General features: G+C 46.9%; 1 protein-coding gene across 1 annotated transcript in view; it reads right to left on the reverse strand.

Annotated features, from left to right (window-relative positions):
* Window positions 1–644: 644 nt before the first annotated feature.
* Dna2 (DNA replication helicase/nuclease 2) overlaps window positions 645–22,249 on the reverse strand; it is a 30,222-nt gene continuing 8,617 nt past the window's right edge. Inside the window, exons 5-21 of the mRNA XM_028881105.2 lie at window positions 20,256–20,387; window positions 18,517–18,736; window positions 16,006–16,123; window positions 14,565–14,727; window positions 14,192–14,386; window positions 13,068–13,298; window positions 11,598–11,714; window positions 11,408–11,517; window positions 10,572–10,681; window positions 9,689–9,913; window positions 8,372–8,565; window positions 6,968–7,057; window positions 6,653–6,857; window positions 5,248–5,337; window positions 3,918–4,100; window positions 3,077–3,223; window positions 645–1,664 (exon numbers count right to left, since the gene is read on the reverse strand). Coding sequence (XP_028736938.1) covers window positions 1,596–1,664; window positions 3,077–3,223; window positions 3,918–4,100; window positions 5,248–5,337; window positions 6,653–6,857; window positions 6,968–7,057; window positions 8,372–8,565; window positions 9,689–9,913; window positions 10,572–10,681; window positions 11,408–11,517; window positions 11,598–11,714; window positions 13,068–13,298; window positions 14,192–14,386; window positions 14,565–14,727; window positions 16,006–16,123; window positions 18,517–18,736; window positions 20,256–20,387 — 2,599 coding nt within the window. The 3' untranslated portion in view covers window positions 645–1,595. The remainder of the gene's footprint in view (window positions 1,665–3,076; window positions 3,224–3,917; window positions 4,101–5,247; window positions 5,338–6,652; window positions 6,858–6,967; window positions 7,058–8,371; window positions 8,566–9,688; window positions 9,914–10,571; window positions 10,682–11,407; window positions 11,518–11,597; window positions 11,715–13,067; window positions 13,299–14,191; window positions 14,387–14,564; window positions 14,728–16,005; window positions 16,124–18,516; window positions 18,737–20,255; window positions 20,388–22,249) is intronic.

Below are 22,249 nucleotides of genomic sequence, written 5' to 3' on the forward strand. Positions count from 1 at the left end.
TCACAACAGCCTGTAATTCCAGCTCCAGGGCTCTGCCACCCACTTCTGGCTCAGAAGGCACCCCTGCACATGTACACACACACACACACACACACACACACACACAATTTAAAAATCTTTCTGTTCTGCTCCTCCCAGGAACTGAAATTATCTTAGATCACTTCCGGCTTCCTACTCTCCTAATAGCTAAGGATATTAAGCAATGATAGTTAACTCTTCAACCTGCTGCCATGTCCCCAACATCACTATGGAGACTCTCCCACTGGAAACCTAAACTTTCTTCCTCACGTGGCTTTGGTCATTTATCTCAGCAGGAGAAAACCTGCTAACCGATAGATGATCAGTAACATTTCGCCTATCACTACTGGAGAAAATGCTAGACCCCTGAGCTTAATCAGCACTCGGGGGCAGAGGGGAAGCTCGGTTGGCGGGACGCCAATACAAAGCCCTGGGCTCCGTCTCCACCACGGCACAAACCAGGCATGTTGGCACACGTTTAGTATTCCCAGCACTTCAGGAAGTGGAAGCAGGAGGATCAGAAGTTCAAGGTCACCTGGGATAGTGAGACCCTATCTATACATACATACATACATACGTACACACACACAGAAATCATTTAATGAAGAATGACTCAGTAAAGTCTATCCAGTACAAAACAATTTATTAAATTGTATTTTTAAATAATATAAAAGGTAGAAGCACCAGCAATTTAACATATTTAAACTTCCACTAAGTGAGGTAGAAGCTTTTCCCTCCAGGAGAAGGGTCCCATTTGTGAAAATTCCACCGTATATGTAAGTTCATTTTTCCGAAACATCAGTACATAAAAGGAAAAACTGACTAACGCCCCCAAAGAGGCAAACCAAATGAAAATAGGGTGTACCTTGTAAGCTGGCATCAGTTCAGAAAACAAAACTCCTTCTCAAAAAAATTTGTTTTATATCAAATCCTCCTCTAATATTGAAATGCTGCATTCCAAAAGTTAACGAAGGGGACATGAGGAGATGATTATGGAGAAGAGGAAGAACTTCCTGGAAGCACACCACTGAGGGATGTAATTCAAAGACTAGGCTTAAAGGGAAACCCATTTGACACTGAAAACCAGGACACCCAAAATTCAGAGTAATCACACCCGTTCCCCTTAGCACAGAGCGGCTTCAAGCAACACAAACAAGCCAATCCATCCAATCTTTAAATATAACTTCTCTGATTCTGGAATTAGACCTGAAATTCTATTCAATTGTTGAGATCTCAACCTTTAGTTAAAGTTTCAATCCACCTTTAAAGGTGGAAAAAAAATCTCATTTTTCTCAATCATATACAGATATACTTGAAGTACTCACAGATTTAGACTTTTCAGTTTGGGGAACATTGATACTAATAAGTAAAATTTTACACAGTGACAGAATTTCATGTTTAACAAGATTACACTAAGAAATAGAAAAGAAAAACCTGGAACTTTGAAGAGAACACAGTCACTTCGCTTTGTACCTTTAGCCTAAAGGCATCCTCACAGTGTAAGTGTGGATTCCCAGCAAACCTGAGCTGGACCAGGTGACGCCAGGCCTACGGCGCTGGAGGCGGGGGTGTAGTGTTCAGTCTCTTTGATGATCACCCAGCGCGTGACAGAGACTCTCATGCTCCCTTGACGGAAGGTCCACGATGTGAGACGAATTAAGGAAGACAGATTCAGTGACAATACACCTGTGGCTGCGGCGCACATCTGCAACCTCAGCACTCAGGAGGTCAGGATCGGTGCTCGCTACGGAGGAAGCTGGACCCCAACCTGGGGCACACGAGACCCTACGAGGAGGGGCAGAGGGAGGAGAGAGAAAGCCAGCTGGGGAGGCTCATGCCTGAATCCCACCAGTCAGGTGGCAGCCAAAGGATCGGAACTTCAAGGTCACCTTCAATTACAGTCAATTCATGGCCAACCTGGGATACGTGAGACTTTACCTCATACAATAATCCTCTTGTGATGGAACTGGGAGCTGAATGTGCTGAATACCTTTTTCTGGTTGTTGTTTTTTTTTTTTTGGTTTTTTGAGACAGGGTTTTTCTGTGTAGCTTTGGAGCCTGTCCTGGAACTCACTCTGTAGCACAGGCTGGCCTCAAACTCACAGAGATCTGTCTGCCTCTGCCTCCTGAGTGCTGGGATTAAAGGCGTGTGCCACCTCGGCCCGGTGCTGAATACCTTTAATCCAGTGGTTTGCAACCTTCCTAATGCTGTGACCCTTTAATACAGTTTGTGGTGACCCCCAACCATAAAACTTTTCATTGCTACTTCGTAACTATAATTTTGCTACTGTTATGAATTGTAACGTAAATATCTGATATGCTGGTTATCTCATATGTGACCCCCGTGAAAGGGTTGTCCGACCACCCACCAAAGGAGTCACGACCCACAGGTTGAGAACCACTGCTTTAATCCCAACACTGGAAAGGCAGAGGCAGGATCTGAGTCCATGGCCAGGGTTTCAGAGAAAGACCATCTGAAATAAACAAGTAAATAAATAAACAAACAAACAAATAGATAAATAAAATAATGGAAAGCCAGGCATTGTGGAACATGCCTATAACCTACCAAGTAGGAGGTTGAAACAGGAACTTCATCAAGACTCTAGGCCAGTCTTGCCTTTTTTTTCCTTTTGAGACAAGGTCTATATGAGCCCTGGCTGTCCTGGAATTCGCTATGTAGGCTCGCCAAGCTGGGATTAAAGGTGGCATCTTAGTCCACGACACCCCAGCCTGACTGATCCAGTTGTAGCATAATGCTTTGCCTTGTATCAACAGGAAATACCTGGGGCGACAGAACCAGGAGGGACGGCCCATTTCTGCAGACACAGGTCCCAGGTGGCAGGCTGGCCCTTTCCTCTCTCCCTCGCTCCCTCCACAGACCATCCCGGTCCCACTGTTCTGTTACTGGTGGCTGGCCACGACTTCCTATGAGATGCTCCCTTTCCGGAGTCACGGCGGTCTCTGAAACACGCCCGTGAAGGACACACGAGTCTCCGTTCACTCGGGTCCCGGACCGCCAGCAGCAAAGCCGAGAGGCCCCAGGAACACAGAAGGATATCAACTGCTCCGCGTTCAGATGGTCCAAGAGCCTCTCCAAAGGCGGGAAGCGCCGCAGCGAGGACACGCTGCCCAGGAGGATCAGCTTGTGCTTGGCTCTGGTTATCGCCACATTGAGCCGTCGCCAATCCTTCAGCAGCTCGCCAAGCTGGAAGAAAGGAAATTCCTAATCATCCCAGTCCTGTTCTATGTCTGACTTGTTATAACCAAGGACACGGTTTGCCTTGAATGGTTTTAGCATTTTTTTTTTTTAATTGTTGTTCTGGTTTTCCACACAGGGTCTCTTGTCACCCACCCTGTCTCGAAAAACCAAAAAGCAAACAAACGACAAACAAATCCAAGGCTTTAACCCTCTGAGCTACCTGCCTCCCAATCTCTCTCTCTCTCTCTCTCTCTCTCTCTCTCTCTCTCTCTCTCTCTCTCTCTCTCTCTCTCTCACACACACACACACACACACACACACACACACACACACACACACCTTGTTTTTAAACGGCTATTTAAAGAGAGAACGAGGGGAGGCCGGAGAGATGGCTTAGTGGATTGGGGCCCTTGATGCCCTCACAGAGGATTTGGGGTCAATTCCCAGCACACACAACCATCCGTAACTTCACGGACGCTGTCTTCTAGTCTCCAATGGCACCAGGCACACACAACGGTACACAAATATACCCATAAATGTCTAAAGCAATTGTTTTTAAGAGAAAGAGAGCTAAAGTGTAGCTACCATGGTGAGCGGCTGCCTGCTCTCGGGGCTTTGGCGATGACGCCGTGAGGCAGGAAGGAGGGAGAGACGGAGGAGGAAAGAGCTCAGATGAGTTAGTAGCAAACGGTCCACTTACAGTTCCATCCTTATTGCTCCTGACGAAGGACACCAGGATGAGGCTCTTGTCCCTCCCCTGGTATTTGTCCACTGTGTTAACTTCGACCCTCCCGACGGAAGATCGGGCCAGAAAGTCATTGATGGTCCGCAGCTGCTGCCTGTACGGCGCGATGATGCCGATGTTGGAGGGGCCGCAGCCAGCCTACGTGGGGAACAACTGCGATTTAAACCAACCATCCCGGCTTCGGAGTCCCCTAAGCCTTACTGAGTCTACTGCTAGATATTTACATTTTTTCGCCCCAACTTTTAAGACATTTTAGATTTTCATCTTTGGCACGTGTACGCGGTTTGTATGTGTTTGGGTGCCTGTGTGTGAGGGGACGCCTGTGGATGCGGACATCTGTGGATGCAGAGGCCTGAGGTTGGAGTCAGGTAGCCTCCTCGCTCTCCACCTTACACAAGGAGGCAGGGTTTCTCACTTGAACCCAAGCTCACCAATCTGGGGAGTCAGCTAACCCAACTTCTCCGTCTCTACCTCCTGAGCACTGATACTACAGGAGGCCATCACGCACACCTGACGTTTATGTCGGTGCTGGGGATCTGAACTCAGGTCCTTGAGCTGGCAAAGCAAAGTGCTTGTATCTAGCCCGTTTTCTGCTCTCCCATTCACAGTCAAGTTTCTAATGACCTACACTCAGGATGCTACACAATGATACTGAACAGAAACGTCAATGGCCACCATAGAATTCATTTCATCGGGCCTGGTGGCACACGCCTTTAATCCCAGCACTAGGGAGGTAGGGGCATGTGGATCTCTGTGAGTTCGAGGCCAGCCTGGATGAGAGTGAATTCCAGGACAGAGAGCACCAGATCTCATTACAGATGGTTGTGAGCCACCATGTGGTTGCTGGGAACTGAACTCAGGACCTCTGGAAGAACAGCCAGTGCTCTTAACCTCTGAGCCATCTCTCCAGTCTCTGAATAACAGTTCTTTTTTTTGGGGGGGGGGGGGGGCGCGTTTCAAGACAGGGTTTCTCTGTGTAGCTTTGCTCCTTTCCTGGAACTCACTCTGTAGCCCAGGCTGGCCTCAAACTCACAGAGATCCACCTGCCTCTGCCTTCTGAGTGCTGGGATTAAAGGTGTGCGCCACCACTGCCCGGCGAATAACATTTCTTTCTAAGAGCATCAACCCTTAGCCATGGAGACATATCTCCTGGCCTTCTTTATCTTAATAAACAAGTGTTAACGCCAGATCTTATATTTTTTTGGAGTCTACCAATATTTAATAAAATAGTCAAAATTCAATTACTCTGTACGAATACTGACTAGCTTTGAAAACTCTACATTACCTTAATAAAAAGTGAGGTTAGAAAGACAACGAGTCTGGCTTCTGTGATGTTGCTCACGCCGCCATTTTCAGTTTGTTCTGGAGCTGGGACCTAAGCAGAGAAACGTGTAAGGTTTAAGCAGCAAGGACCCAGGGGGCTACAAAGACCTGACTACTCGGTTTGGAGATAAATTGAAAACACTCCTAAATAATACCCAGGCACGCACACAGACAGACAGATGCACACACGCCTGCATGCACGCACAGGCAGCTTCAGAAAAGCACATGAAACCAACTCATAATAAGCTCGCTGCAGCTCCGGCTGGCCCTCTCACTTCTCACTGTCGTCTGTTTCACAGGAATCAAAGGCAGGAAGACAGTAACTGGCAGGAGCCCTCACCATTACTTTGGCTCTGGCACAGGTGCTGACAGTAGCATTATCTTGCTGCCTTTTATTCAAATGATACAGCAGAAAAGCTTCCCAAGCTCCCCCAAGCCTGAGAAAATGCTCCAAGAAGCGATGTCTTCTCACATTATCCTCACGTAGCCTTCATCATATATGTGTGTATCACATATATATATGTAGGGTTGTTTAAGTGTCTCAGGTAAACCAGACTGGCTTCAAACTACACTGCCCAGGATGGTCTTGAACTTCTGATCCTCCTGACTCCACAACCCAAGTGCTGGGATTACAAGTGTGTCACCAGGCTGGCAGGATTTCCTTTTAGAGTGTGCAGTGTGAGATGTATTCAGTGGGAATGCTTGCCTACTATACAGGAAGTCCTGGGTTCAACCCTGAGCACGAGAAAAAAAAAATCCCTAGCGTTCAAGAGGTGAAGGCAGGAGGATTGTTCCAAGTTTGAGGCCAGTCTGGGCTAAACAGCAAAATACTGTCTTAGAAAGAAAGAAGCTGTGGGCCGGTGGAGGCGCACGTCTTTGATCCCAGCACTTGGAAGGCAGGGGCAATTCAGATCTCTGAATTACAGGCCGGCCTGGTCTACAGAGCAAATTCCAGGACAGCCTGGGCTACACAGAGAAACCCTGTCTCGAAAAACAAAACAAAACAAACAGAAAGGAAAAAAGGAGAGAGAAAGACATTAACTCTGACCCGCACCGGCCTGTTGAATAAACACCCTCCTAAGAGTTCTGGAGCCAGCAGGTGGTGATGGCTCACACCCTTAGGCCCACACTTGTGAGGCAGACGGAGTCTGAGGCCATCCAGGGCGAGAGCCTTGTTTAAAAAAAAAAAAAAAAAAAAAAAACAGACAGGACCGACAGACATATGATGCTGTGTTGAGATGTGAAGGTATGTGAGTATGTGCTAAATTTGTTTGTAAGTAATCAGCTCAAAAAGGTATTGGTAACTGAGAAATTCAATTATTAGGACACGTAAAAAATACTGAAAGTTCTCTTCATTCTGATTTTACCTTATCTGTGTTGAGAAAACAAACAGGTCTGTCCGGCTCCAACGCTCCCGCCAGCCAGGGGTTATCAGAATAACCGGCGGAGAGCTCCAGGTTCAGCTTGACGTCCTTGAAGTTGGGCAGGACGATCATGGCGTTGGCCACTTTGTCTGAGCCGCACTCCAGCTTCCCCTCGTACGTGAGCTTATTGCTTAAGGACATGATCTTGCTGGAAGAAGTGCAGAACACAAGCTCAGTGTGGACGGCGATAGAAATGGGCACGCGGGGCACGCGCACACACATGCACACACACACACACACACACACACACACACACACCTGTTCATCCTGTACTGCACCGTCAGCTGCACGACAGCCGCCTTGTTCCGCTCCAGCCTCTTGAACAGGCTCTCGCTCATGCCCAGAGCCCTGCCAACAGACCACATTCGGGCTCATGAACACACTAGTTCTTTCACTTGACCTACGAGTGTGCGCATGCATGTGTGCTTTGCACCCCCAAGGAGGTGTTCCTGGAGGTGGGGGGGGGGGAATTTCCTTTGGCGGCTCTCTCCCCCCACCTTTACTGAGTGAGGCTCCAGGGGTCCAGCTCGGCTCCTAGGCTTGTCAAAGGGCTTTTCCCACTGAGCCAGTTCACTGGTTCCCCAAAAATCCGGCTTGAAACTAACACTTGCTTTTTTATTTTAAGACAGGGGTCAAGGGTCCCCGGTGGACCCCAAAACTTGAAAGGCAGCAGAGGATCACCCTGAATTTCTAACCCTCCTGCCTCTGTCTCCCTAGTGCTAGAAGCACAGTGTGAACCACGCCTGCTTTATGCAGGGCTGGGGATGCAGCCCAAGGCTTCCTGCACGGCCGCATCCCCAGCTCCTGCAGTTAAAAACTTCCATACTGAGTGGGGACAAAGGTCTGCCGTCTCAACTCGCTAGAAGCCTGAGGTGGGAGCCAGAGGCAGAAAGATCCTTCAAGCCTGGACAATACGGCAAATTCAATCTATTAAAACAAAACTGAAGCCTGTGTGAGGGCGCACATCTTTAGTCCCGGCACTCGGGAGGCGGAGGCAGGCGGATCTCTGAGTTCGAGGCCAGCCTGGTCTACAGAGTGAGTTCTAGGACAGCCAGGGCTACACAGTGAGACCTTGTCTCAAAAACAAAATAAAGGGCTGGAGAGATGGCTCAGAGGTTAAGAGCACCAACTGCTCTTCCAGAGGTCCTGAGTTCAATTCCCAGTAACCACATGGTGGCTCACAACCATCTGTAATGAGATCTGGGGCCCTCTTCTCTACACATAATAAATAAATAAATCTTAAAATAAATAAATAAATCAATAAAATAAAAAGAACACCAAAATGAAATGTCTACTGGCCCCCACTGCTGTCAGCTAAACACATTGGGAAGAGGGAACTTCGATGGAAAAACTGTCTCCATCAAATTGACACATAGGATGTGGGGCATTTTCATGATTGCTGACTGTGGTTGGAGCAGGAGGACTCAGCCCACTGTGCCATCACTGGACGGGGGCCTGGGCTGCCTAAGAAAGGCAGCCGAATGGGAGCCTGGGAACGAGCCAGTAAGCAGTGTTCCCAGACGGTCTCTGCTTCAGTTCCTGACTTGACTTCCCTCGAGGACAGACTGTAATCTGTAAGCCAGATAAAACCTTCCCTCCTCCAAGACGGTGTTGATCAGCGTCTCACACAGCAACAGGAAGCAAACAAGGGCACCTACCCACCTTGCTTCACGGTTTAGGACCAGGGGAGGAAGCTGCTGATGGTCTCCCACCAACACAAATCTCCGAGAGAAAAAAAGGGGGCCCAGGCAGACGGGCTGACTGATCTGAGAGGCTTCATCCACAATACAAAAATCAAAGGTTTTCCGCGAAAATATTGGGTGGTTTATGCCCATACAGGTTGTTGCAACTATCAGCTAAACAGAGAGAAAATAAGTCCGTTAGTGAGTATGTCAAGAAGGTACTTGGGTTTTCCCGTTTCTAAAATTAAAAGATGAAAAACTATCCCCCTCCAACAGCAAGAATTCTTCAGTGTTATTTGATTCTGAAACATTTAGAGTTTGTTTTTCAAGATTCGCCTGAACTTACTACGTAGCATAGGTTGGCTTGAGGGGGGCTCTAGCCTGAGCCTCCGGAGTGGCTGAGACATCAAGCCCACACCCTCATACCTGGTGCATTACTAACTCGGTTATTCTGCAAGAGGCCCCATGAACAGGAAAAAGGCAACTTACGGAGAGAAAGATCAGGAAACCATGTATGCCAAAAGAGGACCAGTACCTAACATGTATAGAGTCCCCAAGTCTACAGCAAGCCAGGCATGGAGACACCGGCCCATAATCCCAGCACTTGGGAGGCTGAGGCAGGAGGATCAGGAGTTCAAGGGCAGGCTTGTCTACACAGTGACTTCAAGGTGAGCCTAGGCTGTAAGAGATCATATCAAAGGAAGGAAGGGAGAAAAGGAGGGAGGGAGGAAGGAAGGGAAACAAAAACTTTTTGTGGAGACAGGTGGATATCCTGGTGCTCAATGGCCTGCCTGCCAACCTAGACTACCTGGCAACCTCCAAGACAAAGAGAAATCTTGTCTGTTACGGAATAATCTTTCTGTACATTGTGAACATGTGTTTTTGCCAAGGCTCCATCTAATTGGTTTAATAAAAGAGCTGATAGGCCAGTAGCTAGGCAGGAGGTATGGGGGGACTGCCAGACACAGGACGTTGGGAAGAAGGAGGGTGGAGTCTCAGGAGTTGGAAGCGGAGGCAGAGAAGCAAGATGAATGTGCCATGTTGGAAGAAGGTACCGCCTCGTGGCAGAGGGTAGAAAAAAAATATGGGTAAATTTAAAATGTAAGAGTGAGCTAGTAACAAGCCTGAGCTTTCAGTCAGCATTTATAATTAATATTAAGTCTCTGCGTTTACTGGGGAGACAAAAAATTCTGCCCACACTTGTCTCAACCAAAAAGAGGATAGCACCTGAGAAACAGCAGAGGTTAACCTGGGATGTCTACACACACGAGTACACACACAAGAGAAACAGACTTACGTGACTATTATAGAGTTCTTCTAGAAGGGCCAAGGACTTAATGGACCTTGATCTGCAAATCTCCTCCTCCGTGAACTTCTGGATATCTGGATGGACCTTATGAGACTGACCCAAGCGCAAAAATCCTATTTTAAACTTGGCCAACTTCAGGAGGATATTGTCAACGGCAGAATGCGTGTAGCTGGTCAACAGAACACTGAAGCCACAGGCAGAGAGGATCCTTACCTACAGATGGGAGACAGAGAACAACGTCATTGCTCTGAACTCAGGGAACTGGTTGACAGTTTTCAAATAGATACAAAGTTCAGTAAGACCTGAATCCAAGAGGGAATAAGTAACTTTTCTAAAGAATTGTAAAACCACAATGAGCTACAAAAATTATACAGCATTCATTCTTTATTACATCTTACTTATTTCTGTGCCGATACACATGCTGTGGCACACAATTGAAGGTTGGAGGGTAGCCTTCAGGAGTTGGTTCTCCCCCTCTGCCGGATGGATCCTGGAGCTGAACTCAGGTCAGGCTCTTTTGTTTGCCGAGCCATTTTACCAGCCCGAGGCATTTTTATTATGCTATTAATCATGTCATTCTCACAAAGGCCCCAGAGTGGTGTGGGTACAGGCCTGTACCACCATGCCAAGTGAATTTATCATTTTTTTGTTTTGATGAGACAGGGTCTATGCACCCTTGGGTGGTCTGGAACTCACTATGTGGGCCAGGCTGGACTCGAACTTACATATATGCATCCTCCTGTCTCTGCCTCCAAGTGATGGGATTAAAGGTGTGAGCCACCACGCTTGGCAAAGTCGAGGGGCGGTGATGGCAAACATCACCTCCTCGGGCAGGAGGGACCCAACAGAAGCGGTTAGTTTCAGAGCTTACCAGAGCACATATTGTAGTTGTCTTTCCCGTCCCTGGCATCCCCACGATGAGCGTGTAGTCTTTCGAAAGAAGGACTTTCTTCATGGCTTGCCTCTGAGGCTTATTCAAACCTGTATTGCAATTTAACAGAGTAAAAACAAGAATATTTAATTTCAGTGAACTACTCCCCAACCCAGACAGGGTTTCTCTGTGTGTAGCCCTAGCATGCTCCACCACTGCCTAGCGAACTTTTGTTTTGATACAGGTTCTTGCTATGTAGATTGTGTGGAACAGGCTGGCCCTGAAATGCACTCTCCTTGGCCTCTTAAGTGCTGGGATATACTACTACCATGTCTGGCTCATAAATTCACTTTTTTTTTTTTTTTTTTTTTCTTCTCAAGACAGGGTTTCTCTGTGTAGCCCTGGCTGTCCTGGAACTCACTTGGTAGCCCAGGCTGGCCTCGAACTCAGAGATCCGCCTGGTTCTGCCTCCCGAGTGCTGGGATTAAAGGCGTGCGCCACCACCGCCCGGCTTTGAGGCAGCGTCTCCCTTACTTCTGCCATGCAGCACACTCAAGGTCAGCTGGCTGGCCTGAGAGATTCATGGTGCGTCTCTGTCTCCACCCTCCCATCTCACCACAGGAGTGCGGGTTTACAATGAGCGTCACGGCACCCTTATTTTTGAAATGGGTTCCGGGGATCAAACTCGGCCCATCAGGCTGGGGCGGCAAGTGGGTTTCCCACTAAGCCGTGTCTCTGGCCCTTCTAACTGCATGACTCAGCAACTGGACACTGGGCACCACTTCCGTTATAAAGAGAACCGAGAGAATCAAATCGGAACGCTGGCTGCGGCCCACCCTTCAGAATGTTGGCCACTGTGTCCTTCGCATCGTGCGGAAGAACGGAGCTGAGGTAGGCTATAAACTGAGGTTCCTTGAAATCAATGATTAGCTCCCGAAGTCTTTTGCTGCAAAGAAAAACAAAAGTACTTTTAGTGGGATCTTTATAAAAGTGGGGAGAGATTCCGGCTCCTTCATCCTTACCAACCTGGTGTCGGTGTTTTCCATCAGTTTAGAGAGGTTTCCTAACGGGGTATCTATGTCACAATTTTTCTCTTCCCGGTCTAATCTGAACAACGTTGTTTCCGGGAGTGTCGACAAGTTCCTAAAACAACCAAACAAACACCCATGGATGTGTTCATTTCACACAGGCTCTGTAAGGCGCATACTGCTCCTGGCTAAAAGTGTAAGAGCTGAGTGTGGGGTGTGCACTGTAATCCTAGCACTTGGGGGTCAGAGGTAGGAGCATCAGAGTTCAAGGTCACATCCGCTTACACACGCAAGCCCAAGCTCACACCCATATATGCACACATAATAAGTGTCAGTTTTTACAAGGAGACTGTGTATGCCTCGCTAATCGCTTCCTTATATTTTACATTTCAGAACTGCCCATGGTCTCTAAAATCTCCACGCTGTACAGCACCCCACCACCATGCCTTTCTGTAACATGTTCCGTCTCACGGACGCTCCTCAGGCTGTTACCTAACCTGTGGACGGAGGAATTAGCTGTCCTAAAAGGGCTTCTGAGTGGAGCGTGGGGATCATGGAGATCAGGACTGTGTACGTGTGTGTGAAGTGTGGGGCGGGTAAGCCACAGCCTGTGTGTGGAGGTCGGAACTCCTCAGAAGAGTGGCTCTCTCCCTTCTGCCTCTCTGTGGGCTCCTGGAATAAGGTCAGATGTGTGCGGCAGTACCTCCTCGGCCACCTCACCCCCGACCCATCATTGTCTCAACTGCTGACTTCAATGTACTAACCCCTGGTGAGGAGAGCTGGGAATGTAACTTGGTGAGAGCTTTTACCTACTGCCGGTGAGGCCCTGGGTTCCAGCCCAAGCATGAAAGAAAGAGCTGGAGAATGAGAACTATTCAGAAAGGCAGAGTGTTGCCGGGTGTGGTGGCAGACAACTTGTATGCATGAATAAAAAACAAACAAACAAACAAACAAACAAATAAACCAGCAAAAGAACACAATCTGCTGTGACAAAAAACAGCCACCAAAGACCTTATATTGAGTCAATTTGTTTGAAATATTTAAGAGGGAAACTTACCCACACAGGAAGCAGACTGGGAACACGTATGATCCCAGTGCTTTGGAGGCCGAGATAGAAGGATTGATAGTTTCTTGGGCGGCATGGGCTACAGAGTCAACTAGGCTCTCAAAAGAATCTCAGAGCATCTCAAAAGAAAACAAACATATTCGTAGCCAAGCCTGGCTAGGGGATGAGTGCTAAAGGCACGTGTCTCTTTGGGGTTATGAAAATGTCTAAAACCGGTGATGGCTCTATTTCCTTCATTTTCACGGCACTGGCAATAGAATCTAGGGCTTGGTACATGCTGGCAAGCACCCTGCCATGGGGTTACATCCTCAGCCCTTGGTGCATCTCTCTGAACATCTACTATGCACCATGAATGGAGGGATACATGACCTGAGGTCCATACTGACAAAGCTGTTTTATTACCTGTCTAGCAAGCAGGTCACCGCTACCCCGTTAATCTCCTTCACGTAGCCTTTAGACAAAGCGAACAGTTTCCTCTCTTCTCCACTTAAAATGATCCTGTCACCGGCCATCAGATTGGTGGCCGGCATGGCACCGGTTTTCCGCTGAAAGTTATGTAAGTACTGTCCATCACAAAATCTCTTCACAGGCTTGGTGCGGACCAGGTTTCCAATGCAGTTGCCTCCCTCCTCCCTACGAAAGAATGAGGGACCGTGTCCACTGACATTGTATATATGTTGGTTTTTCTCCCTACAATTGGTTTGTTTATACAGCCCATGAAAAAAAAATCTTTAATTTACTGATTATCGTGTGTGTATGATATGAATGTGTGCATACATGGGCTGAGCTGATCCTGTGAAGGTCAGGGGTCAACCCCCAGGCAGTGGTTATTCCCTTCCACAGTGTGAATCCCAGGGATTAAACTCAGATCATCAAGCGTGGCCGTAAGTACCTTTATTCCCTGGGCAATCTTGCTGGCCTATGGCCCCTGGAAATCAATGCTAATGCATCTATCCTTAAAATTTTTTTTTCCTATAATCCACTATAAAGCACTAAAATGCCAAGTTAGTAACCTTCTATTTGTTCTTTTTTAATATTATTTTGTATCACCCGTGACAAGATCATTAATAAATGAAGCCACGTATGCTTTTTAAAAACTGTGTTTGTGTGTATGAGTATGTTCAGGCGCACGTCTGTGCAGATGCATGTACACATTTGCTCGTGGACACGTGGAGGCCAGAGACAACCCCGGGTGTTTCCCCAGGGACCGTTCATCTGGATTTTTCACATAGCCTCTCACTGGCCGGGGGTCAGACAATGGCGCTATGCCGGCTGACCGGTGAACCCCCGGGGTCTACCTGTCGCAGCCTCCCATGCACTGGGATTACTTCCGACACAGGTGCAGGGGAGGATTAAAACTCAGGTCCTCATGCCTGCAACACAAGCACTTTACCAAGCGAGGCCCCATGGAACCCTGACTTCCGCAGGCTGCCCGGCCTCTCCTGATGCCCGGCCTCTCCTGACGGGAATGCCAAACGCTGCAGCACAGTACCTACACCAGCGCTGTGTATTCAGCCGACACTCACATTTCGGAAGCGGGCATTGACCAGATGTTCTGGTGATTCTTTCTGTGATCTTTAGACTGTGACTCCAAGGTGAGCATGAGGCACCACAGGCTGAAATACTTCAAGTGCGTCGGCTTCAGGTGGCGCGTTTCTTCTTGGATTTTGGACAGCATGTCCTCTGGGACGGAAGTGTCGTCCGCCTGTTCCTCAACTGCTCTAAATACAAAGTTCCAGTCAGGGCTGAGCGTACATTTCCCTGGCAGCCTGTGAAATAAGGTTCTCCTAAACTGGGCAACACCGCCCACCCCACCCCACCCCACCCCGACACACACACACACACACACACACACACACACACACACACACACACACACACGAGAGACAGCATGTTTACCTGCTATAAAGAGCACAGTTGCCCATCTGTGAACAATATTTACAAGTTTTCTCTTCCTCGATTATTTGTGGCAGGGGAGAGAGGCGTGTCCCCTCCCCGGAAGCAGCTCTGCTCACTCGGTGCAGCAGAGAGAATGCCAGCTGGTCCCTGAGCTTCAGCAGTTCTGGGGACAAGTAAAGTGGCCTTTTCAGAATGAAGCAGGGTTCCAACCAACAAAGGCTTCAGATTTAAAAACAAAGTAAGCCGGGCGGCGGTGGCGCATGCTTTTAATCCCAGCACTCAGGAGGCAGAGGCAGGCGGATCTCTGTGAGTTCGAGGCCAGCCTGGTCTACAGAGCGAGATCCAGGACAGACACCAAAACTACACAGAGAAACCCTGTCTCGAAAAACCAAAAAAGAAAAAGAAAAAAAGTAAAAGCAAAGAGCCATGTGGACACCTGCCTCTTTACCAGAGTTAGCACAGCCACGTGTAATGTGATGGCGCACTCCAAGGCTCTGTACACGAAGGGTTTTTGAGACAGCCTCCTCTTGTACCTGGTAAGTACTGTGAGTGAAGGACTCCAGCAGGCCCAAGCAGTGCAGACAGGTTTGGCCTTTCCCTCTCCCTCTCCCTCGCTAAACCGTTAGATTGCATTCCTAAAGCTCGGCCCCAAGGTCCATTCTCCTATTTGGCCACTGACTCTTTCCTGAGACTAAACACTTTCACACTGGCTAACCTGTCCAACCAGGACGGCCAACTTACCCTAGTGCAGACTTCCCCTTTCCCTTCGCTCCTTAATAACCACCCCTGCAAAACACACCTGCTGCCTGCCCGTGCCCAAGCGGAGGAGCAGCCCCCTTGCCCCGCCAGGGTAAGAAATCTCTTTTATACTCAGAATGTGGTGTCTGAGTGTGTTCCGAGCCTACTCTGAGCCCCCCGCCCCCATACATACACACAGTGAGGCTGGGTTTGTTTTGTTCTTAATTGTTTTTTTGTTTTGAGATAGGGTCTCACTGTATAGACTTGGCTGCACTGGAACTTGATATGTAGACCAGGCTAGCCATGAACCCATGGAGACCTGCCTGCCCCAAATGCTGGAGTACTAGCATTAAAGACATGTACTACACGATGCTTAGCTTAAAATCCTTAAAAACAAACAAACAAGAAAACCCAAAATGGGCCAGTGAGATGGCAAAGCAGGTAAAGGAGCTTGCCTGCTTTGGGTTCAATCCCTGGATTGAACATGGGTTCAATCCCTGGAACCGACAGAAAGGTGGAAGGAGAGCATGAACTTCCAAAGTTGTCCTTCAACCTCTCCTCCCATGGATAATAAATAAAAATAAATGGTAAATTTACAAACTACATGACTACAGATCACAACCTGTAGTACGGTCTAGCAAGTAGCATGAAGGAGAGGGAGCAGGGCCAGAGAGGTAAAGACGAAAGGGAACAACAGTTCAACCTCTTTTGTCCAGATGTTTGGCGGGCACAGGGTACATCTGCCCGGTCTTGAGGTAGAGAAGCCAGCCAGCCTCGGGGTCCTCTCGTCTCTCCTGGCTCAGCAGCGTGTACAGGACCACCTGTGTAAGACAGGCTGTCAACAGACCGCGGTGACTTGCTCTCTCCCTCCATCGTCTGGAGCCAGCCCACACGGAAAAAGTCGCGGCCCCGTTCCCACCGTGTCAACGGCACGAGCCAACTCGGGGAAGGCGACGGACCAAGTTCAACGTCAAGCACTGAATCTGTACAAAACAAACAGTCCGTGCCTTTCAGTTTCACGCTGACAGTAAAGAGACGTAGTGGACCGGGAGACGGGGGCATGGCTCGGCAGCAGAGCGCCCGCCTGAAAAGCGGGAAGATGACAGAGAGGGAGGGAGGAAAGGTTTTCTCCTGTCGGTGGTTAAATTCAAAAATGAAATAAAAATCAAGACATTAATCAAACTCTTTTTCACATTTCCAAGTTAACAGCCTTAACACGTTATTTCCTGATTTTAAACAAACGAATCCATAGTCACGATGGCAATTCAACAAAACTAACAGAGTGACTTTTCCAAAGCAGGAACTCATTACCGGCCTGAGGGTTAATGTTAACTGTGTCCTGCAGAGGAAGCCACTACATCCGGCACAAACAGTCTTCGGCCTGATGTGGTGGCGCACGCCTTCAATCCCAGCACTGGAGAGGCAGAGGCAGGTGGATCTCTGTGAGTTTAGGCCAGCCTGGTCTACAGAGTGAGCTCCAGAAGAGCCAGAACTAGAGAACTTGTCTCATAAAACCAAAGAGGGTAAAATAATTTGGCAAGGGCTGAAGATGACTGGGCAGTTAAGAGTGCAGACTGCAGCCGGGCGGTGGTGGTGCACACTTTTAATCCCAGCACTCAGGAAGCAGAGGCAGGTGGATCTCTGTGAGTTCAAGGCCAGCCTGGTCTACAGAGTGAGTTCCAGGACAGCCAAGGCTGTTACATTGGGCTGTTACCCTGTCTCTACAAAAAAAAAAAAAAAAAAAAAAAAGGAAAGGAGAGAGAGGAAGAGCACCAGCTGTTCTTCCAAAGAACTCAAGTTCAAATCAAGCACCCACAAGACCACTCACAACATTGTAACTCCAGTTCCAGAGGATTTGATGCCCTGTCAACAGGAACCAGGGACACACTTGGTGCAAAGGCATATGGAAAACCCCCATACATGTAAAATAAAAATAAATAAATGCTAAAAAGTGTTTTAAATGGCAGGCTAGGGACTGAAGAGACGGATCAGTAGTTAAAAGCCTACAGTGCAGAGGATCTGAGTTGAGTTCTCAGCACCCACTTGGGGCAGCACATAACTGTAACCCCTGTAACTCCAGCTCTGGAGTAGAACAACAACATACTCTTCTAGCCTCAGTGGGTACCTACGCTCATAGGAATATACCTATACACATAAACACAACTTTATTAAAAACAAAACTTTATTTATTTATTTTTTTTTTTGGTTTTTCGAGACAGGGTTTCTCTGTGTAGGTTTGCGCCTTTTCCTGGAGCTCACTTGGTAGCCCAGACTGGCCTCGAACTCACAGAGATCCGCCTGGCTCTGCCTCCCGAGTGCTGGGATTAAAGGCGTGCGCCACCACCGCCCGGCTTCAAAACTTTATTTTAAAAGAATAATCTAGTCAGTAGAGGGTTATCTAGCACATACAAGGTCCTGAGTTAGAGCTCCTACACTAAAAAAAAGTCTGAGGCGCGCGCGCGCGCGCGCGCGCGCGCGCGCACACACACACACACACACACACACACACACACAGGAATAAGAATTTGGTTGTAGAACCAACATCCATTTCTTCCCTTTTCTTGGTATCTGCTTGGACAGCTAGTTTAGCATCATAGCCTGGCCTCAATGGCTCCCAAGTCCAGCTGTTTTTATTTTATTTTTTTTTTAAAGATTTATTTATTTATTATGTATACAGTGTTCTGCCTGCGTGCCAGATCTCATTACAGATGGTTGTGAGCCACCATGTGGTTGCTGGGAATTGAACTCAGGACCTTTGGAAGAGTAAGCAGTGCTCTTAACCTCTGAGCCATCTCTCCAGCCCTGTTTTTATTTTTTAAATGTATTATGTGTATGGATCTATTGCCTGCATGTATGTCTGTAAACCGTGCAGGTGTCTGAGGAGCCCAGACATGGCCGTTCAATCCCCGGGACTCCAGTTACAGGAAGCTGTGAGCCATGTGGGTGCTGGGGGTCAAACCTGGGTCCTCTGCAAGAACAGCCAGCATTCTTAACTGCAGAGCGCTCTCCCCAGCCCCAAGGCCAGCTCTTAGACTAATTTGCTGAAGAAAATTTTCTACTGAGGATGTAAATACTGATAAAAACAAGCCGAGTACACTGAATTTCAATTACAAATTAAAAAGTGCAACATGAAATAAAACCGCTACCTGAAATGAATGAAGAAAATAGTGTGTGCTTAAAGACTCTAACCCCTATGAATGTTTAAGACTGATACCTGACTTCGGTGCTCAATAGAATTGGATTCTTTGCCAGTTTTAAGCTCCAGCGGCATTATCTTATATCTTGTTTTACAATCTCGATGTATTCTGACACCAACTGTGACATCTATTTTGCCCTTCAATCCAAACCTAGGGGACCAGATGCTTTCTTCAATATCCAGCGACTTTGTTACTTCGACGTTACAAGACGGACTTCTGTGACCACCGTCACTTGGCCTAAACAGAAACACAGAATGCTTATTCAGGACACAGCTCACTCCACACCCGCCGCACTGACTACCACACAAGGATCTTTTCTGGGTGCTGAGGTTTGGTTGGTGTTGTGGTCTGAACTGTACCATGGGCATCACAAGACAGAAAAGCCGCCATGTTCTCTGGCAAGCAATGGACCGATTGGAATCTGCGATGCCCGCCGCTCAGGCCGCCGCTGCGGCCGTCACAACTGCCGAAGAACCACAATGGGGTAAGGAGGCGCTTCCCAGAAATCACTGTAAGGCCTTATATGGTGGTGCCCACTGTTAACCTCAGCACTCCAGATGCAGAGGCAACAGATATGTTGGTTCAAGGCCAGCCTGGTCTACATGGTGAGTTCCAGGTTAGCCAAGACCATACAGGTGACCATGTCGCATCAGGGAAATGCAAATCAAAACGACTCTGATACCTCCTTACACCTGTCAGAATGGCTATGATCAAAAACACTACTGACAGTCAATGTTGGAGAGGATGCGGAGCAAAGGGAACACTCCTCCACTGTTGGTGGGAGTGCAAACTTGTACAACCACTGTGGAAATCAGTATGGCGGTTCCTCAGAAAATTGGGAATCGATCTACCTCAAGACCCAGTCCTACCACTTTTGGGTATATACCCAAGGAATGCTGATTCATACCATAAAGATACATGCTCAGCTATGTTCATAGCAGCACTATTCGTAATAGCCAGAACCTGGAAACAACCTAGATGCCCGTCAACGGAAGAATGGATGAAAAAAATGTGGTACATATACACAATGGAGGAGTACTCGGCAGAGAAAAACAATGACAGTATGAAATTTGCAGGCAAATGGATGCAGGAAAATATCATCCTGAGTGAGGTAACCTAGACCTAGAAGGACAAACATGGTATGTACTCACTCAGAAGTGGATTCTCAATATAAAGCAAAGAACAATCAGACTGCAACCCACAGAACCAGGGAGGCTATATAGCAGCGGGGACCCTAGGATGACTGTGGCTTATAATAAGTTTTGGTTTTACTCAATCACTGGGCAAGCCTCAATGAAACATTTCACTATTAGGATAATAATTTTTACTGTCTCAAGCTGATAATAGAAAAATAAATTTAAAAAAAAAAAAAGTGAGATGAATTAAAGCTATCCCAACAGTGCAATGATATTGACTAACATTAGAAGGAAAATAGGATCTTCTGCTCATTAGATTTTTTTTTTTTTTTGGTCATGGGAAAATACTATAGATAATAATTTGTGAAAAACAACAACAAAATGATTAATTATAGAAACTTAACCTTTATGCCAGGCCTGCTGGCACACACTCAGGAGGCAGAGGCAGGTGGATCTGTGAGTTCTGTGGTTCATAAAGAGTCCCAGGACAGCCAGGGCTACACAGAGAAACCCTGTCTCATAAAACTAAAACAAACAAACAAGTAAACATTTGAATAAACGAGGACCAAGGAATCCTGTCAAAAAATCTGAACACCATATAAACAAAACCCACTTCTTACAGAGAGAGCTGCATCTGAGGAAATTCAGCGGGAGAGCCCTTACGCATGAAGTCCTCAGCCCACTTAGAGAAGGAGGGGAGATACTCCTCAACTTCACATCTTACTTCATCTGGACTCAGATTTAAGCGGTACCTTTAAAAAAAAAAAAAAGGAAATTAAGAAAACATAAATATTAAGAAATATAAACCACCAACCTGGTCTACAGAACGAGTTCCAGGACAGCCAGAGGTACACAGAGAAATTCTGTCTTAAAAAAAAAACCAAATATGAAAAGAATATTGAGCGAACTTCTGCCCTCCAGGGTCCTCCCATTGTGCTGTAAGCCTGTATTAAAGACCTCCTCCTTCCTTCAATAAATGGCATTCAGTATTAAAATATATATATCTTGAAACAGGCTAATGAATGGACGTTTCCAAATGTGGTACAAACATAACAGAGTACAGCTCAGCCATAAAATATTCATAGTTTCAGAACATTCTCTGCATGTTCAAGTCTCTGGGGTTGAGTCCAGCTTGGCTTTTTTTAAGAGGTGTTCACTGTGGCTGGGTAGCACACACCTAGTATCAAGATGAGGCTAAAGCAGGCAAGCACAGGGTGAACTGGAGCCAGGAGATGGCTCAGCAGGGGAAGGAGCTTGTGTAAGCCAGTCGGCCTAGCTTCCGGCTCCAGATTCAGGTAAAGGTGGGAAATAAGTGATTCACAAATAAGTGAACTCGGACCTCCGCATGCACACGGAGGCACATCTGCATACCCAGGCACATCTGCACACCCAGGCACATCTGCACACCCCTAATAATAATAATAATAATAATAATAAATGAAGTTTAAAACTTTTTAAAAAGAAAAAGTTAAAATGTGTTCTTTTTTTTCCCAGAAGACCAGACTGGCCTGGAGCTATCAGAGTCTCCTGATTCAGCTTCCTGAATGCAGACACACAAGCATGAACTAGGTCTGGCTAAGATGGTAATTTCTATGTTATTATGTTTTACCCCAATTGAAAAAAAAAATACAATTAACTATGACCTGATACCTAATTTCATGTTTATCTGTTGCAGTATCATCCACACATCAGTTGTCAAAATGGTTGGTCCCAATTACACTTCTCAAATTAAAAAAAAAAAAAAAAAAAACTATAAAAGATGCTGTTCCTGGGGCTGGAGAGATGGCTCAGAGGTTAAGAGCACTGACTGCTCTTCCAGAGGTCCTGAGTTCAATTCCCAGCACCCTCATGGTGGCTCACAGTCATCTATAATGAGATCTGGTGCCCTCTTCTGGCATGCAAGGATACATGGAGGCAGAACATTATATACATAATAAATAAATAAATCTTTAAAAAAAAAAAAAAAAAAAAAAAAAAAAAAAGATGCTGTTCCTAAAGCAAGCAATAGAGTAGACAGGTGGGTGTTGGAGAGATGGTCCAGCAGTTAGGAGCACCGGCTGCTCTTGCAGAAGACCTGGTTCAATTACCAGCACCTATATATATAACAGTTAACAAGCACCTATAACTTGTTTCAAACATCTGATGCCCTCATCTGGCCTCCACTGGCACTGCATGCATGTGGTGCAAATGTGTAAACAAATCACCCATCACATAAAATTAAATTCAAAAATAAATAAACAAAATAAGGTCTTCCTGTATTACCCAGGCTGGCCTCAAACTCCTGGGGTCAAATAACCCTTTACCTTTCCTCACACAAAGCTGGCAGATGGGTCTCTGTGAGTGAGTTCTGGGCCAGACTGGTCTACATAGTAAGTTCTAGGCCAGCTGGGGGAAGACCTTTTCTCAAAAAAAAAAAAAAAAAAAGAAAGAAAGAAAGAAAAGAAAAAAGAAAAAAAATCACTAATAAAAATCTTCTGGAGCTGGAGATGTAGTTCAGTTGGTAGAGTGCTTGCCCAGCACACAGAAAGTCCTGGGTTCAATCCCCCAGCATAAAACCAGGCATTGTAGCTAAAACAGAAGAACAGCAAGCTTGTGGTAGATAGAATGTAATTCA

The sequence above is a fragment of the Peromyscus leucopus genome, chromosome 16_21 (assembly GCF_004664715.2).
Source record: "Peromyscus leucopus breed LL Stock chromosome 16_21, UCI_PerLeu_2.1, whole genome shotgun sequence".
NCBI lineage: Eukaryota > Metazoa > Chordata > Mammalia > Rodentia > Cricetidae > Peromyscus > Peromyscus leucopus.